The sequence below is a fragment of the Myxine glutinosa genome, chromosome 5 (genome assembly GCF_964187855.1).
Source record: "Myxine glutinosa chromosome 5, kmMyxGlut1.1, whole genome shotgun sequence".
In the NCBI taxonomy this organism is placed as follows: domain Eukaryota; kingdom Metazoa; phylum Chordata; class Myxini; order Myxiniformes; family Myxinidae; genus Myxine; species Myxine glutinosa.
In genome coordinates this window covers 69,299,706-69,319,687 of record NC_136265.1, presented here as the reverse complement: position 1 = coordinate 69,319,687, position 19,982 = coordinate 69,299,706, and the positions used below count along the sequence as shown (strand labels likewise).

Here is a 19,982-nt window from a genome sequence, read left to right as displayed (position 1 = left end):
CACCAAGTTGACTGCACAAGGTAAGTATTCTATGAACACCATCTAGTATTATTTCATGGAATTATTCAAGTTCACAAGGGCAAGTACAGAGTCGACGGAGGCATAAAATCATTAACCTGTACACGGTAGGCTGCAACGAAGACATTTGCATCTGCCATTTGCTTCGCGAGCTCCCTACGTGTTTCTGCAATTGGGCTTTCATTACTCAGAGTTATGTTCCATGCTCCATCAGATGGCATCCGAATCACTCGGTGGGGGGCGCTGGGGGTGAGAAACCAAGGTCTGCCCCCAACCGTGACCTGCTTGGTATGCAGCCCTGAGGACATGCTGCAGGACCTAGTGAGGCACTGGTTGGTGGGCTGGAATTGTATGCACGGCTCGTTTGAGTTAAAAGCTCCTTTCTGGCTTGATTTACTTTTGTAACCGAGCTTGAACGATCATATAGAAGTGCAACAAAATCACTCAATTGCACCGAGATCGCTTTATTCAACTGATGAAGGGCAGTGGCTCAGCTTAACAAATGTGGTGCAACAGGAACGCCCTTTTCCCTTGCCCTCTGAATCCTGAAACCGTGTCACAGCCGCTGAAAGCGTGGAAGAATAGTAAACCAGAGCACACTTTTCTGCACCTAGTTTGAGAACAAGATCATGGATGGGAGAGCCATCTACGTTACTTTGAATTGCCAAACGGCACCCCCATCTTTGCTAATCCCAGAGATTCCAGTTCTATAAAAACTGCTGCAGCAATCACCACAATATGTCTGTGTCATTCATTGGGCAAGATAGCTACTGTTTTAACATCATCAGTTTCAACAGCATTCTGCACATGTAAAAAAAATCCTCGTGTCAGCCTCTTCATGCGTGCATAGGATGTCACATGCACCTGCTCTGTTACTCAAGGAATGCTTGCCTTTTGTCACATATATTACACCTTCTTCTGGTGAGATCTGATGACAGGCCAACCCCGCTATTAAGGGGAAAGGTTATTTGTTATCATCATTTTGCAGAATGTTTGGCCAGTTCTTTGGAATTTTTTGTGACCTTTCGTCGACTACCATGATCTCTTTTGTGTCTGAAATAAGACTTCAGGATGTTATCGTCTTATTGATCGAAAAACAATGTCTGTTCTCTTATGCCTGGCAACAAAATATTTTATCTTCCCCACAAAATCCTTCTCTGCAAATTGAAGGAATGTTGGTTTTGTTGGCTTCAAGCCATGAACTAGGCCAGATCCGTCGATGATAACTGCATCTGTCACAGGTTGCTGCTCTACAGGTGCCGCGAGATCTTCTAAAGCACGCATTGGATCAGCCTTCTGGCACTTATATAAAGGCCTCCATTGTTGCTAATCGAAGGGGTAAGGTCTGCTTTTCTTACTTGATTGACTCCTCAAGAAATGGGTTTCCCATCTCCTCTACGACATTTGTTAGCTTCATTGCCTCAGCAAACAAGACCGATAGTCTAACAATGTCGTAGCCGGGCTTGGACCTGCTGAGTCTAGGATCTGCTGTCCCCCTGTTATGTGACCAGATCCTCAGCTCTGACTGGTGGACTTTTGTGAGGGGCATACATGCATACACTGGACGGACACACAAAACTCTTTCATACGTCAGGCATTGCCCTACGGGCTACGCCATAAAAATTCTTTCTGGGCTTTTGGTGTTGCTTCGTGGAGTTTTGTTTCCGACTTATGCTTAGCGCCCGACACCGACTCATATTATTGAGTTCGCTGGCTGAATAGCTCAGCATCAGCCACCATCCATCGGAGTAGTGCAGTGGGGTCCTCGGTTATGTCTATTTGTTTTGTGGCACTTGAAACTAACAAAAAGGAGTCAGCAGGCGTTGTTGACTTCCGGGATGGCTTCAGGCCATCCACTGCCTTTCAGAATGCTTCCGAGCATTTTTAGTTCAGGAGGTTGAAATGGATCGAGGTAGGAAATAGCTTCTTTAACAGCATCCATAGAATGTTTGATTGTTGCTACTTCATGGACATTCTCTCGCAGAAGGGGCATAAGTGCTGATACGCTAACTTCAAAATGACGATTTCTCACTTGTTCTGCATGGTGGGCCGACCACGTTGTCTGGACAGTGTCATCTACAGTTTCTATGAGCGAGACCTTTTGAAGTCAATCATATTCTTGTTGAAGAATTGCTGTAATTGGTTATTGGAGCTGAGATACAGGCATTTCTGGAGGGATTTGGCTGTTTACTAAGGAAGGCCGGCTTGACATTTGTGCAAGTCACTGGTAACTCTAGCATTTTAGTAACACTCCTCGCTGCTTCCAGCTGAAGTTTATTTGCTTGTTCTCCACCAATGACGGGAACAGGGAAATACGACTTCCATGAAAGGATGTTTTGGCAGTGGTTGCCATGGGATTGTGGTCTATATTATCAACTGCTGACATAGGGAATCTGCCACCACTAAAGCTCTGTTGGGCAAACCACTTCAGTTTCTAAACTAGAACGGCACTCAGTAGTAGAGCGCACACCTCCGCCAGGCTGAACAGTTTATGTATTGTATCCGACTGATAGGCCGGATCTAGATTCGGACCTGAACCAAAATCTAATCGGCTTGTTCTTGTCACCGAACTAACTCATACACCAAGTTTAGTCAGAAATCGTTCACAACTTTTTAAAAATCATGTTATATGTGGCTTTTCGCCCTATCTCTCAATGGTGAAGAATCACTTAGACATTAAATAATTATCGTATGCGAATCCATATTCAGATCTTCACTAAAATCAAATCGATTAGTCCGTGTCACACACACACACACAATCTCTCCACCAAGTTTCGTCCGTACCTTTTTGACATATTGTGCTATATATCAGTTTTAGCCCGATCTCTCAATGGTGAAGAATCACTTTAAAATTAAATAATTATTGTATCCGAATACATATTCAGATCTTCACCAAAATTGAATAGATACGTCCTTGTCACATACACAACCTGCACACCAAGTTTTGTCTAAATCCATCCATAATTTTTTTGAGATATCCTGCTATTTATTGTTTTTACCCTATCTCCCAAAGATGAAGAAACACTTAAAAAATGATACTTGCCGGATCCGGATCCGGATCTTCACCAAAATATAATCATTTCGTCCTTGTCACATGCGCTACCTCTCTGCCAAATTTTGTCCAAATCCGTCCACAACTTTTTGAGATATCTTGTTCATAAGCAAACAGACAAACAGACAAACAAATGAAAAATCGGTCAGACCGAGGACTTGGCGGAATGTACTTTTTATCGACTATTTTGGACAAATATGGCGGCCGAACCTCATGACCGATGACGTCATCATTATTTGTTTTCTAAACTAATTTATTCCTAGATTATGCTCAAGAAATTTCATCTTGATCGGAAGAAGTTTTGTACTTGTCGAATTATGACATCATAATGGAGGCACCTATCACATCATCATTAACATATTTTATTCCCCATGGAGAGTTCTTTACAATGAGCTATGTCTCAATTTTTTCTATTGAGCACTTTCGGAGATATAGAGGTGCAAAGTTTTTCGGATTTTCCAAGATTGCAGCCGAACCACGTGACCGATGACGTCATCATTATTTTTTTCCCCGCCAGTTTATGCCGACATGGCGCTCAAGAAATTGCATCTATATTGGATGAAGTTTTGTGCTTGTCGAATTATCGAATTATGACGTCATAATGGAGGCCTTGGGCCGAGAGAGTTAAAAATTGGGCACAGTCTATTCCAGGTCAAGACAAATATGTGTGTAAAGTTTGGCGATTCTATGTGCAACGATGTAGACGTAGTACTGCGCACAAACAGACAGACAGACAAACCAACCAACCAACATACTTGCCGGAATCTTTTCCAGCAAGTAACAAATGAAAAATCACTCATAGAGCGACACTTGGCAAAACAGAACAAAGTAGAATGGCACTCAGTAGAGCATCCTTTTGACCTCAAAAATAATTACTGGTTGAATACAGTGACTTGATATGCAAATCGTCTTCAAGGCTTAAGTTAATCTGATGAAAATGGACAATTTTAGAAATTTGGCCGATGTTGACCTTTTGGCCTATGTTGACCACAAAAATAGTTGGTGGTTGGTTTCAGTAAGCTGATATGCAAATCCTATTCAGATTTCAAGTCAATCGGATAAAAATTGAGGATTTTAGAAATTTGAAAAAAGTGGTTGACCTTTGGCCTATGTTGACTTTGTGAAAAAATGTTGACCTCAAAAATAGTTGTTGGTTGAATTCATTTAACCGATATGTAAATCCCATTCAATTTCAAGACAATCGGATGAAAATTGAGGCTTTTAGAAACTTGAAATGGTTGTTGACCTTTGGCCTACGTTGACCTTTTGGCCTATGCTGATCTCAAAAATAGTTGGTGGTTGAACTCAGTTAGCTGATATGTAAATCCCATTCAAATTCAAGTTAATCGGATGAAAATTGAGGATTTTAGAAATCTGAAAAAGTGGTTGACCTTTGGCCTATGTTGACCTTTTGGCCGATGCTGATCTTAAAAAATAGTTGGTGGTTGAATTCATTGAGCTGAAATGCAAATCCTATTCAGATTTTAAGTCAATCGGATTAAAATTGAGGATTTTAGAAATTTTTTAAAAGGTGGTTGACCTTTGGCCGACCTTAAACATATATAGGATTTTGTCGGACCACGAACTCTACCATTTGGTGAAGTTTCGTGAAGATCGGTTTCAAATTGTGACCTGTAGGCAAGTATAAGTGAGCGGACAGACAGACAGACAAACACACACACACACACACACACACACACACACACACACACACACACACACACACACACACACACACACACACACACACACACACACACACACACACACACGAGTGATCAACATACTTGTTTAAAAGAAGAAAAAAATTGCCAAGTAACAAACGGACAGGGGAGAAAACAGGAGGTAATTATTACAAACGACTGCTTCACCAAACTGATTGCTGATCTGCAATACTCATCCCATTCTCAAATACACAAAAACGTGGAAGGGAGGAGGTTCACAATCCTTTGAATGTGTGTGACAGCTGGCATCGTCTTTATCTATCTATAATTCCAGTAATCTCTGTGTGTATGTTTGTATGTTTGTATGTTTGTATGTATGTATGTATGTATGTTTGTCTGTGACCGCTGTTTCTCGACAACTACCGGTCCGATATACTTTAAACTTGCCAGGTATATTGCTGGGGACCCGAGGATGTGCCTTTTCAAGGTTTCATATTAATCGGACAAGTAGTTACCGAGCTATGGCGATTTCTTTACCAAACTCCGCAAGCCGTTCGCTTTGGACCAAACCATTGCATGTAAATAGAGGGGGGGGATTGTCACCGTACTCGCAAGCCGTTCGCTTTGGACCAAACCATTTCATGTAAATAGAGGGGGGGGGGGGGGGGATTGTCACCGTACTCGCAAGCCGTTCGCTTTGGACCAAACCATTTCATGTAAATAGAGGGGGGGGGGATTGTCACCGTACTCGCAGGCCGTTCGCTTTGGACCAAACCATTTCATGTAAATAGAGGGGGGGGGATATAATTTTAGATATATATATAGTACGGGCATGCCCTCGTCTATCTATAATTCCAGTAATCTCTGTGTGTATGTATGTATGTATGTATGTATGTATGTATGTATGTATGTCTGTGACCGCTGTTTCTCGACAACCACGGGTCCGATATACTTGAAACTTGTCAGGTATATTGCTGGGGACCCGAGGATGTGCCTTTTCAAGGTTTCATATTAATCGGACAAGTAGTTACCGAGCTATGTCCAAAAAACGATTCAACCAATCAGAGAGCAGCGAGCTATCACGTGTGCCGAACGTGCCGAACAGACTCTGCCTCGGACGGCACATTTGAGAGCGTATTCATTTATTTCACGTTGGCAAACTATGTTGGCGTTAAACTATGTTTTAAAACTAATTAAAACTAATTTGCGATTCTTTCGCTTTCCTGCGCGTTTGTGCACGCGATGGCGATTTCTTTACCAAACTCCGCAAGCCGTTCGCTTTGGACCAAACCATTTCATGTAAATAGAGGGGGGGGATTGTCACCGTACTCGCAAGCCGTTCGCTTTGGACCAAACCATTTCATGTAAATAGAGGGGGGGGATTGTCACCGTACTCGCAAGCCGTTCGCTTTGGACCAAACCATTTCATGTAAATAGAGGGGGGGGGATATAATTTTAGATATACATATATATAGTACGGGCATGCCCTAGTACTTCAAATGGCAATTGAACTGGAATAGTTGGGCCAAGGCAACATCTGTTTTTGAAGCAACAAATACAACTTGGGATTTCATGCCAGTGCCATGTTGAACGCTTGCAATGAAGTGCAGAAATTTATGTGGGATGCAGTTGTCTAGAGCCCATGAAACTTGATTGGCATCGCAACATTTGCCTCCTGAGAATCCATGCAGCGTTTGCCACAAGAATCGCATCATTGTATTCATCCACTTTGGAAAGAACACCAATGTCTGACGTCTCCCACTTCCACCTAATATTCACAAAGATATCCCTCATTTTGAAGAATGTATATTTAACGTCTTAGCGTCTAAAATATCTTGCATTGACACAAAACGAGGACTCTAAATCAGGGCAAGAGGGTACATTCCGTTATTAGGGGGAAGGCCTCAAAATATTGGGCATAGAGTCTTAAAATGGTACATGTAACTTCTAAGGCAAATGTATGACAAATCTCGATTATTAACACACAACTTACAATTTAATTTGAACTGGTAATACCTTAACACTTGATTTGTTGATGCAGATGGCCGCCATCTCGAAATTGGCAGCCATATTGAATTTTTGTCATGTCCGCTGGATTTTTGAAAAATGTTCCTTCTAAGGACGACTCATGATTGATTTCATGCTCCTATCACAATTTGAATGATTACACCTACATTTGGGTTTTATCTGCTGCACTATTTACATAAAACATCAACTTATACTTCTACGTACGTGATAATGATGGGAAGGTTTTGTAACAAATCTCGTCCATTATTGCAATTCGATCAGAACTCCGAGGGTTTATAATGAGACACCGAAAATGCCGTCTTACAGCTCCAGCAGGAATCCGGTGTAAAATCCTCGGAGATGGAGATGGTTCCGTGGACCTCATGAGCATTTGGATTCCTGTAGCGAAATACGAGGCGGTACAGCTGAGGCAACTCCACCATGACCCTGAGCACCAGGACCGGCTGTGGGAGCACAATGTCACCACAAAGGGGTTTACTCACTAAAGATAACCAACAAAATTCAGGTGCGGATCATTTCTAAAGATCTGTATCATTCCCATACCAAAATACCAAAAAAAGCACTGTGTAATACCAAAAAATGCCGACACTCATGTAGTACAATTAAGGTGTCTCAGTGGACATTGGAAGCACAATGAGATAATACAGTGCACACCTGTATATCGGACATCTGAGCATAGCCTCTCCAGCTGAAGCTTTCAAATTCTTTCGGGTCATACCCAAAACGGACAGGGTTTCTCTCAGGTGTCACTCCATCCTCCACTTCAAATTGCAGGTGATGCGGTCCGGGAAAATAATGGCTGGGCCTCGGTCTCAAGTGAAAACAAAAAACAATTCACCATAAACATTCGAGCAGGTGTTTCACAAACAAACATCCATGCGCTCAATGAATTCTCGCATTGACTTAAGTTCTTGCTTCATCATGAGGGTTTGCACATTTTAATGAGAAAAGTTGAAATTTTGTTCCCTTGGAAATGAAAGGAAAAGTCAGCACGGATGTTGGGCCTTTCTATTTTGGTTGCTTCCAATGTTTGACGAGTTTTTTTCCCAGCGGAGGGTGAGTTTTATAATGCAATTGGTATAGAAGGTACTGTATATTTTTGGTTCGAAAGTTTTTTGAAAATTAAAATATTTCTGACCCAAACCCCACAAAGCCAAAATGACCATAACAGTGACTCTGTTCATGATGTGTTACCCAATCCATAGAGAGGAAAGATTTACAAACAAGTACAGATACATGCAAAGTACACCGCCCCCATGCCAAATAAATAAATAACATATCCTTCGGCGCCCGGTGATACCGCTGTGCAACACATAGAGATGGTATTGGGAGGGAGAGGTATACAATAATTGATTGATTGATTAAAACCAAACCACCGTTTTAGAGGCCATTTTTCCCCGCAAAGCGGGGGTTGGCCTTTTTCGGGGACCATGGTTGTTGTTGTTTTTTTGGTCCCCTTTTTGAAGCAATGTTTTTTCGGCCGGATGCCCTTCCTGCCGCCAACCCTGTTTGTCGCCTTTTTACGACACACAGGGAATTACCAGTGAACTGGTACTCAATTTGCTGACCTCGGAAGGATGACAGGCTGAGTCAACCCCCCTGGCGTTAATTCAGCGATCGACCGGCATTCGAACCCAGGATCCTTGGATCCTAAGCTGGCACCCTAGCCGCTAGCCCAACACCAGGATTGATTGATTGAGTAATTAAAATAAATAAATTATAATCGTAAAATAATTAATTTCTTAATCAATTGGCTATTAGCATACCTAAACCACCAGTGTTTCATCCGAATCTGTAACTTTTTGAAAAATAATTATATAATTAATGAATAATAACAGAAAAAAAAGAATCTTTTATTTGATTGATCAATAAATAATTAATCGATTAATCAATGTATCAAAAATGCCCTTTTAACGAAATCACTTGGTCACAGTTGTAGCCAAATAAAAGCTTCCTAGCTCAAATGGTGCCTGAGTTATTACCCAGGTGAGGAAAAATAAATAAATAATATTGATAATTAAAATAAATAAATAATAATCGTAAAATAATAAACTTATTAATCAATTTGCTAATAGCATACCTAAACCACCACTGTTTCATCCGATTAATTGAATAATTAAATAATTAGTTGATAAATTCATTAATCAATAAACCAAATTGTCACGTCCAAGTAACCAAATATCATTTACAGCCAAATCACTTGGTCATTGTCATGATCATGTCCAAATATCAGCTTCCTAGCTCAAAAGGTACCTGAGATATTGCCCAGAAGAGAAAGGAAAGAAATCAGTAGTTAATAAATTGATAATAAATAAGTAATTAATCACTTAATTGAGTAATAAAAAAAAATTCAAATCCCGTTTTTGCCAAAGTACTTGCTCACTGCTGTGTCAAACTTTCATCTTCCTCGCTCAAAGGATGGCTGAGAAATCGCCTGGCCAAACAAACAAACAAACAAGAAAGAAAGAAACCGGAGTGAAAACTGAGTACACCCTTTCAACGCACGTCATTGCCGGGCACCCGGCGATGACGTCATGCAGCGCCTGGAGATGGAATATGAAAGGAGCGGTGTACAACAAGAGTGGAATAATTTAAACCCCATTAAGATGGAATTATTTCTAAAACCAACATTGCAGTCTTTTCCTAGTCATTTAGGCCGATAACTTTGAAGCAAGAATAAAAATTTATAAACACGTCCCTTACGTAAAGTTAGTGGAAAGGCATTTTGATATTTGTTGTAGAAGTGAGGCTATATGATTTGGTGGGTGACATGACCTGTGCATGTACAATGTACATCAGCACCCGACTGCATCCACAACGATCGAGCCATGAAACTCCATCCCCTTTAACTGGGAGGAGGAACATCAATAAAAGTTTGGGAATTTCCACTCAAGCTACCATATAACCAAGATTAAAATGGATTAACTTTACACTTTGTTACTATACTACAAAGTGTTGCTCTCCCCTGATTTTTATATGTTTTTTGTATTTCTGTTTTGTTATGAAATTATTGATTGTATAGCTTATCTTAATTCGACCTTTGGCTATGATGGAAGCTGACTTTAAATAAATCTTTAATTACTATTATTATTTTATCATACCACTGCTTTTTGCTACTCCTTGTGAACCATTCCAGAGATGTAAGAATACGTTTCCATCGGCATTTCGTAAAGAATAAACCACCAATGGGGTGTAGCGAGCACACCTGTCACAGTGTGGGCCCTCGACGTTTGCTCTACACGAACACGCTCCCGTGCGCCGCTCACAGCTCCTCGAAGTGGATCCTCCGACATCACAGGAACAACCTGAGAGCACATCAGCATGATCACTAACATTGGTTAAACAATTGACACCGCAAAGCCAAAAGTGATTTGTCAGATACTGCGTGAGCACTGCACCTTGACACCCAAATAAGTTGTTGCCTTGTAGATTGTGGAAGTGATCTTTGCAAAGGTCACATTTTCGACCGTTGATATTTGTTCGGCAGAAACACTGCCCTCCTGTCTGCACACATGGGAATAGACACACAGACACAGAAACACATAATACACGCACCAGTTCAGTGACATTCCAATAGGATGGAGATTTCCATGAGGATTACAACACAGCCTTGTGCTCTCAGAATGAGCACTTCAGGAGGTTACGGCACAGAATAACGACACACAGGTAACTAAACCCAGGTAACACACAGGCAAAGTGACACATACAGGTAACAACAGGTTTGGGGATTACCTGCGCGTCTTTGAGAAGATTACCACAAAATCAAATAATCTGTTACAAGTGGCCAGATTTGAACCTAATGTGCTAAAAAAAAAATTGTTATTATTGGATACTTTGCCTAATATCTTATGTTTAAATCCAAAACCCAATGGGACAGGGAATCCCAAAGCAAATGGGCTGCAACTTCAATTCATCTACAAAATATATGAACACAGAGATAAAGGTTGTTTGTAGAAGAGGAAGCAAAAAGAGAGGACAAGGAAAGAGGTTTCCTTGGCATTTCACCTGCTGGCATTCCGCAACTCCGCTCAGAGTGCCGTGAATGTTACACTCGCAGCCTGCGAGGAACAAACAAGCAAGGTGAGGAGGCACGACAGAACAAACACCACAATACCATGCGCCATTAAAAAAATTAACAAAACAATTAGAGCTACATTCAAAGTACACCGCCCCCATTCCAAATAAATAAATAACATATCCTCCAGCACCCGGCATTGCTGGGGCACTTTTGGTACCTTAATTATAAAACAAACAAACAAGTATAAATACATTCAAAGTACACCGCCCCCATGCCAAACAAATAAATATCCTCCAGCGCATACAGATACGTGTGATGGAGGTGCTTGCTCGGAATGTAAAGGAGGGTTTACCGTGGGAGTTGTTGTATGCAGATGATCTGGTGTTGATTGCGGAAAGTATGGATGGACTGAAGGAGAAGATGAACAAGTGGAAGGAATGTATGGAGACAAAAGGCCTGAAGGTGAACATCAGAAAAACGAAGGTGATGGCAAGTGGTAAAGTATGTGGTGAGGTGGAAAGAACTGGGAAGTGGCCATGTGCTGTGTGCAGGAAGGGTGTCGGAGTGAACTCCAGTCAATGTACAATGTGCACCGAGTGGGTTTATCAAAAATATAGTGGTCTGAGAGGGTCATTAACCAGTGTGGCAGCTACATTCAAGTGTAAGGTGTGCACAGAGGGAGCTGGAGATGGAGGAAATTTTGATTTGGATCTTGGAGATGGCGTGAAGCTGGAAGGTGTGAAAACATTTTGCTACCTAGGAGACATGTTGAATGGAGAAGGTGGATCAGACTCGGCAACGGTTGCTAGAGTGAGATGTGCATGGAAGAAGTTTCAGGAACTGAGTGGCGTACTGACGTGGAGGGGAGTGTTGTTGAAGCTGAAGGGAAAGGTGTATGCTGCATGTGTGAGAAGTGTTATGATTTATGGGAGCGAGACATGGGTAATGAACATAGAGCAGCAACGAAGGCTGGAAAGGGTGGAAATGCAAATGGTTCGGTGGATGTGCGGAGTATCGTTGAGAGAGAGGAAGACAAATGATGAATTGCAAAAGATGATGGGAATAGAGCCTGTGATGGATGCTGTGAAGAGAAACAGGTTGGGATGGTTTGGTCATGTGTTGGGGAAGGATGAAAGTGACTGGTTGAGATGAGTGATGGAAATGAATGTTGAAGGAATTAGAGGATGGGGAAGACCGAGAAAGACTTGGCTAAAGGTGGTGGAAGAAAAATCTGGGCAAGGGGGTTAACAAGGGGAGGTGCAGAAAATAGGGCAAAATGGAGAAGATTGTCATGGGGCCCACAAGGCTAACCACCGCTCGAGCAGGGAAAATGGCCTTAAAATGCCTGTTGTTGTTGTTGTTGTTGTTGTTTGCATACAGACTGTATGGGGAGGGAGATGTGTACAATAATTTATTGATTAATTGCATAATTCAAATCAATAAATAATGATCATAAAATATTTTCTCAATCAATTGGCTAATAGCATAACTAAACCACCAGTGCATCATCCAAAGCTGTAACCTTATGAAAATTAATTAGTTAATTTATCGGAAAAATTAAATAATTAATTTATTAATCAATAAATCAAAAATATCCTTTATAGCCACATCACTTTGTCACTGTGATGTCAGAATATCAGCTTCCTAAATAAAAAGGTGCCTGATATATTACCCAGATGAGAAAGTACTAAAAATAAAAAATAAAAAAATTGATAATTATATAATTAATCAATTAATTGATTAATCAAAAAAATGTAAATACCATTTTTGCCAAAGCACGTGCTCACTATTGTGCCGAAATTTCAGCATCGCTGGGCCCCCTTCGGTGCCCTGCAATGACGTGATGCAGTGCCTTGAGATGGAATCGGAAAGGAGCGGTGTATGTTTTTGGAGTATGGCTTCCCTATCTTGCTGGTGCTCCTGCTTCTCACTTTGCTCCTCTTGAGACAATCAAGAACAAGTTCTGCATAATAGGGATTTTCAAGATAGGAACTGGATTTCTAAGCATTGTCACTTCTATTTGTGGCAAGTTGGTGGGCTCTCTATGTTATACAAGCGTTGACGATGTGGCCTTGCGCCTCCTGCCCTATCCTATGTCTGCCCTCACCAGGCCACACAAGGTCACATGCGTTCCTAAAGAAACCCTCACCTGCTCACCCTCCCAAAGTCCAGACTGGTTGCTCACCTGCATTCATAAATTAGGACTTGTGGCAAGTCTCTCATGTGATAAACAGAGGCAAACGTTTGGACTTCCAGGTAGAAGAAGGATCTTCTTTTTTTACATCTTCACTCACAACCTTCATTACCAGCATTCCGGTATCATCCTAAAACTCATTATTATTTTCTCATAATCACCATCATTTGTCATGCAAATCCACGTCATAATTATCCACATAATGCCATTCGGTTCTTGGAATGTTTCTGTATTTTGTACAAAATAAACTCCAGTCGAGTTGCATTATGTGGAGAAATAGAAACCTTGGCAGCCGAGGAGATTTTCAGAACTTAAATTCCAGAAAAGGGGTTTGCATGTTTCACAACCTCTCCCCGTCACATGTTCCCGACATAAACAGGAGTCCTGCAAAACACACAAAATGAGAGGAATGTGGCATGCTGGGTACAGTCAGTTACATCATAGTACAGTGATGGTAGCATCTATTGAACATGGCACAGTGATGGCATCATGTGTATAACATGACACGGTGATGGTATCACATGTATAACATGGTACAGTGATGGGATCATGCGTAAAACATGGCACAGTGATGGTATCATGCGTAGAACATGGCGCAGTGATGGTATAATGTGTAGAACATGGTGCAGTGAAGGTATCATGTGTAGAACATGGCTCAGTGATGGTACCATGTGTATAACATGACACTGTGATGTTACCATGTGTATAACATGACACCATGATGTTACCATGTTTTTAACATGACACTGTGCTGTTACCATGTGTATAACATGACACTGTGATGTTACCATGTGTATAACATGACACTATGATTGAATGAGAAACAGTGATGGTATAATGTGTATAACATGACACTGTGATGTTACCACGTGTATGACATGACAAGTGATGGTATGTGTAGTGCATGACACAGTGATGGTATGTGTATAACATGACACCATGATGGTATAATGTGTATAACATGACACAGTGATGGTACAATGTGCATAAGATGACACAGTGATGGTATTGTCAGGGTAAAAATGAATAATTGTCATCTCTGGACCAATCAGAGACAGCCATGGCCGAAAAGCATGTTGGGTAAATGTATCATGTGATATAGTTGAGCCAGGCCAAAGGAGATATGCTTGTTTCTATAGCGTTGGCTGAGAAACATTTCACAGTTATGGGGCAGAATTGCTTCTCTGTGCTGAGCTGGCAAAAACATGTTTTATCTGTGGTTTGACATTGTGCAACTATGAAGCCAAGGGTCCGTTACATCAGCTTTTGTTCTTATCTTATGCTTCGGTTTCCACTTTTGCCTTCCTTTTGCCGTAAAACAATTTGTATATTTATTTGATGCAGTTTGAGTATAATTTAGACATCTGCTTGCCTGAGGACAAACTTTTCTCTCCGTACGTACGTAATAAATAATCCTTTGTCTGTCAGGTGTTGTCTGTCATATTTTGATAAAGGTGGACAGACTCCCACAGTATCATGTGTGGAACATGACATTCCGTTGAGTCATCACTAGCTGAGTAAAAATGGCATACGTACATCAACCTGCAGGCTGTTGGTGATGAGTGAACCTGATGGAACACAGAGGGCAGCTGCAAAACACAAAGGTCGATTAATTCCATAAGTGTGGATCTTCATTGAGCAAAAAACATAATTTGTGTTTTGTTTATGGATAACAAATCACAAATAAGGTTAATGTTAAACATAATAATGTACTTTTGGAATAGAAGGCAAACACATGAGAAGATGGAGGAGTGCAAGTAACCACCGTAAATGACAGGGACACAAAACTATAATACAGGCCATTCGGCGAGGATATCAATTAAAAGGTGAAAGATAGATTGTGCCAATAATGACCTTGGGTTATCTCTACAATTAAATAAAATCAAACTTTCACATCCTACTTTTGGGAAACATTGACAGTATGTGTTCACTATAAAGGTGAGCATGGATTATACAGTCACGTGAAAAAGTAAGTACACCCCATGTAAAGTTTTGACTTTTTCAACATATTTCAACATACAGCTATCTGATCTTATATTGATAGATAAAGGTGATATAATATAACAAATATCATGAAACATTTACATTTTGTAGTCCATTGTATAATTTAAATAAACATAAATGCAAATTTTGCATGTGGAAAAAGTAAGTACACCCCTACATTGATCACTACTTCAAATACCTAAAATTAGAATCAGGTGCGCCAGCTCAGGTGAAAATGAGTAGAACATCGTTAGAGATGATTTTGGAGGAACCTGTCATATTTAAACCTCAGACATTTAGTTTGGTTTGCTCTTTGTTGTTGAAGTGTGCGGCGTCACCATGCCAAGATCAAAAGAGCTCTCTGAGGCCTTCAGAAAGAAAGTTATAGATGCTTACGAGTCAGGGAAGGGATTTATAAAGATCTCCAAACAATTTGAAATCAATCATTCGACTGTCCGTTAGATCATCTACAAGTAGGGAAGATTCCAAACAACTGCCAACTTGTTCAGGCCAGGCCGCCCCAGCAAGTTCAACCAGAGAGCAACCGCAAGATGCTGAAAGAAGTCTCTAAGAACCCCAGAATGTCATCACGGGACCCACAGGTAGCTCTTGCCACTGTTGATGTCAAAGTGCACGAGTCTACCATTAGAAAGAGGCTGCACAAATTTGATCTACACGGGAGGTGTGCCAGGAGGAAACCTTTGCTGTCCCGAAAGAACGTCAGGGCAAGACTAAAGTTTGCCAATGAACACCGAGGCAAAGACCAGCACTTCTGGAACAATGTGCTCTGGACAGATGAGTCAAAGGTAGAGCTATTTGGCCACAGTACCAGAAGACGCAAAAACCAAAGACAGCATTTGACCACAGGAACCTGATACCAACTGTAAAGCATGGTGGTGGAAATATTATGTTTTGGGGCAGCTTTGCTGCACCAGGGCCTGGGCAGCTCACCATCATAGAATCCACTATGAATTCTTAATTGTACCAGAGTGTGCTTGAGGATAATGTGAGGCCATCTGTCGGAAAGTTGAAGCTCAACCGAAGGTGGACCTTGCAACATGACAATGACCCTAAGGCCTAAGCATACCAGTAAATCCACCCAGGAATGGCTGAAAAGAAAGAAATGGAGGGTTCTGGAATGGCCAAGTCAAAGCCGGGATCTAAATCCCATCCAGATGTTGTGGGGGGATTTGAAATGAGCTGAGCCTGGTGTTGGGCTAGCGGCTAGGGTGCCAGCTTAGGATCCTAGGATCCTGGGTTCGAATCCCGGTCGATCGCTGAATTAACGCCAGGGGGGTTGACTCAGCCTGTCATCCTTCCGAGGTCGGCAAATTGAGTACCAGTTCACTGGTAATTCCCTGTTTGTCATAAAAAGGCGACAAAAAGGGTTGGCGGCAGAAGGGCATCCGGCCGTAAAACATTGCTTCAAAAAGGGGACCAAAAAACAACAACAACCACGGTCCCCGAAAAAGGCCAACCCCCGCTTGCAGGGAAAAAATGGCCTCTAAAGGTGGTTTTTTTGTGCATGCAAGAAACCCCTCAAACATCGCACAGCTGAAAGAATTCTGTATGCAGGAGTGAGTAAAAATTTCTCCCAGTCGATGTCAGAGACTGGTAGACAGTTATAAGAAATGCCTACTTGAGGTTGTTTCTGCCAAAGGGGGCAATACCACCTATTAGAGCCAAGGGTGTACTTACTTTTTCCACATGCGAAATTTGCATTTATGTTTATTTAAATTATACAATGAACTACAAAATGTAAATGTTTCATGATATTTGTTATATTATATCACCTTTATCTATCAATATTGTTGAAATGAAGATCAAATAGCTGTATGTTGAAATATGTTGAAAAAGTCAAAACTTTACATGGGGTGTACTTACTTTTTCACGTGACTGTAAGTGTGATATATGGGATAAAAACCTTCACAATTGGGGAAATTGTAGAACCCTGGAGCACAAAGATCACAACGCCTGCCGTCCACAAGGGGGATGCAAGAGCATTGGCCACTCCGTTCTTCACATGCTGGAGAGTACGAGCCTTCATGGCTACAGTTGCATGCTGCAAGATAAGAGAGCTGGATGAACAAACAGTGGGCTCAATCGGCTGGTCGGCGGGAGCGGGAGTTTGGAAGAGAACCCAAAGTCGATGGGAGGGGATTTGATCAGTACACACATGAAGGGGAGGGGGCTCATTCAATGCATAGCTCGGGGTGCCTTCATAAATGTGCCTTTGCACATACAACAGTGCCTTAAGAAAGTATTCACACCCCTTGACTTTTTCACATTTTGTTGTTACAACCTGAATTTAAAATTGATTAAATTGAGATTTTTTGTCACAAATCTACACATAATACCCATGATGTCAAAGGATTTTATTTTTTTTATTCACAAAAAATAATTTAAAATGAAATACAGAACTATCTAATTTACATAAGTATTCAAACCCCTGAGTCAAGACTTCATAGAAGTGCCTTTGGCAGCGATTACAGCTTCGACTCTTCTTGGGTATGTCTGTATCAGATTTGCACATCTGGATTTGGAGAGTTTCTCCCACTCTTCCTTTCAGATTTGATCAAGCTCTGTCAAGTTAGATGGGGAGCGTCGGTGAACAGCAATCTTCAAGCCTTTCCACAGATTCTCAATGGGATTCAAGTCTGAGCTTTGGCTGGGCCACTCAAGGACTTTCACGTTCTTGTTATGAATCCATTCCAGTGTTGCTTTGTCTGTATGCTTGGGGTCATAGTCCTGTTGGAACGTAAATATTTGCCAAGTCTAAGGTCCTTTGCACTCTGAAGCAGGTGCTCCTCAAGGATTTTCCTGTATTTGGCTCCATACATTGTTCCCCTTATCCTTTAAGTCTCCCAATCCATGCCACTGAAAAGCATCCCCATAGCATGATGCTGCCACCACCATGCATCACAGTTAAGATGGTAATACATGGGTGAAGAGCTGTGCTCGGTTTCTGCCAGACAGCGCTTTGTATTCAGGCTAAAGAGTTCAATTTTTGTCTCATCAGACCACAGAATCTTTGCCTCATGCTCTCAGAATCTTTCACGTGCCTTTTTGCAAACTCCAGCTGTGCTGACATGTGCCATTTTCTCAGGAGTGGCATCTGTCTGACCACTCTCCCATAAAGCCTAGATTTGTGAAGTGCTGCAGAAACTGTTGTCCTTCCGGCAGGTTCTCCCATCCTAGCCAAGGAACTCTGTAGTTCTTTCAGAGTGGTCACTGGGTTATTGGTCACCTCCCTGACCAAGTCCTTCTTGCCAGGTTGCTCAGTATGGTCGGAACGCCAGCTCTCGGAAGAGTCTGGGTAGTTCCATATTCTTTCCATTTCCTTATGATGGAGTTCACTGTGCTCTTGGGAACTTTCAACACTCCAGAAATTGTTTTATACCCTTCCACAGATCTATCTATGCCTTCTCACAATTCTATCTCGGAGTTCTACGAACAGTTCATCAGACTTCATGGTAGAGTTTGTGCTCTGACATGTACTGTCAACTGTGAGACCTTACATGTAAAGATGTGTTTCTTTCTAAATCATGTCCAATCAATTGAATTAGGCACAGGTGGCATTCAATCAAATTGTAAAGACATCTCAAGGGTGATCAAAGGAAATTGGATACACCTGAGCTCAATATGGAGGGTCATAGCAAAGGGGTTGAATACTTATTGACTCAAGGCATTTCAGCTTTTCATTTTAAATTATATTGTACAAATTTCTAAAAAATAAATTCCACTTTGACACGAAACTTTGATAATGGAACATTTATGGGGACGTCAAACACCTATTTCTTTTTCACCGGGTATCAATGACATTGTTCGTCTTTATGACGTTGCTTGCCTTTCCGCCCTCAGCAGGGTTATAAAGGAGAAATTATGGTTAGCATGAGAAAAATTGTTAAGCCATTCGCATGGAATGAGAGCAGGTCATAGTCTCAGGTATAAAACCTAAACTTCATTAATCTGAGAGAGAGCGCAATTGAATGTGATATATGTGGTGTAAACTGTAAAAGTCATCAAGGGGGGTGTATTTTATTTTTTTTGGAGGATTCTGACTCTACTTGTTGTTATTAGCGCCCTCATATCTTATATACATCAACTCCGATATAAGGGGTAGAATTTTATTTGACCGGCTCCTTCCTCGCATGTTCTTGCAGAAGCATCATCACCTCCAGCGGCTACAAGACTCACTCAATATATGACTCGTGCTAGATGAGGAACCTGATGGTTGTCAGATATTGTACACCGCTCCTTTCCTATGCCACCTCCAGGTGCTGCATGACATCATTGCCGGGCACCGTAGGGGGCCGGGCAATAACACGCGCTGAAAGGGAGTACTCAGTTTTCACTCTGGTTGTTTGTTGTCTTGTTTGTTCGTTTGTTTGTCCAGGCGACATCTCAGCCATCCTTTGAGCTAGGCAGCTGAAATGTCTGCACAATAGTGAGAAAGTGCTTTGGCAAAAGCAGCATTTTTGTTTTGTGATTAATCAATTAATTGATTAGTTACTTAATTATTATCGATTCATTGAGTACTTATTTATTTCCTTTCTCTTCTGGCCATTTTCTTAGGCACCTTTTGAGCTAGGAAACTGATATTTGGACACGACAATGACCAAGTGATTTGGCTGTAAAGGTAATTTTAGATTTATTGATTAATCAATTAATCGATTAATTATTCAATTATTTCAAAGTTACAGATTTGGATGAAACTGTGGTGGTTTAGGTATTCTATTAGCCAATTGATTAATTCTTTAATTATTTTTATGAGTATTTATTTATTTATTTTCATTATTAATCATTTATTTATTTTCTTTCTCATCTGGGAAATATCTCCGGCACCTTTTGAGCTAGGAAGCTGATACTTGGACACGACAGTGAGCAAGTGATGTGGCTATAAAGGATATTTTTGATTTATTGATTAATCATTTAATTGATTAATTATTTATTGATTAATCAATTAATTATTTAATTTTTTCGATTAATAACTTCTTTAATTGATTTTCAAAAAGTTACAGCTTT

General features: G+C 41.0%; 1 protein-coding gene across 2 annotated transcripts in view; it reads right to left on the bottom strand.

The window, feature by feature from the left end:
- LAMA5 (laminin subunit alpha 5) overlaps positions 1 to 19,982 on the bottom strand; it is a 347,753-nt gene that overhangs the window by 216,130 nt on the left and 111,641 nt on the right. For both annotated transcript variants that reach the window (XM_078778157.1, XM_078778158.1), the window contains 8 exons: positions 16,882 to 17,019; positions 14,511 to 14,563; positions 13,259 to 13,358; positions 10,768 to 10,820; positions 10,161 to 10,266; positions 9,968 to 10,067; positions 7,417 to 7,573; positions 7,067 to 7,205 (listed from right to left, as the gene is read on the bottom strand). In XM_078778157.1, coding sequence (XP_078634283.1) covers positions 7,067 to 7,205; positions 7,417 to 7,573; positions 9,968 to 10,067; positions 10,161 to 10,266; positions 10,768 to 10,820; positions 13,259 to 13,358; positions 14,511 to 14,563; positions 16,882 to 17,019 — 846 coding nt within the window. The remainder of the gene's footprint in view (positions 1 to 7,066; positions 7,206 to 7,416; positions 7,574 to 9,967; positions 10,068 to 10,160; positions 10,267 to 10,767; positions 10,821 to 13,258; positions 13,359 to 14,510; positions 14,564 to 16,881; positions 17,020 to 19,982) is intronic.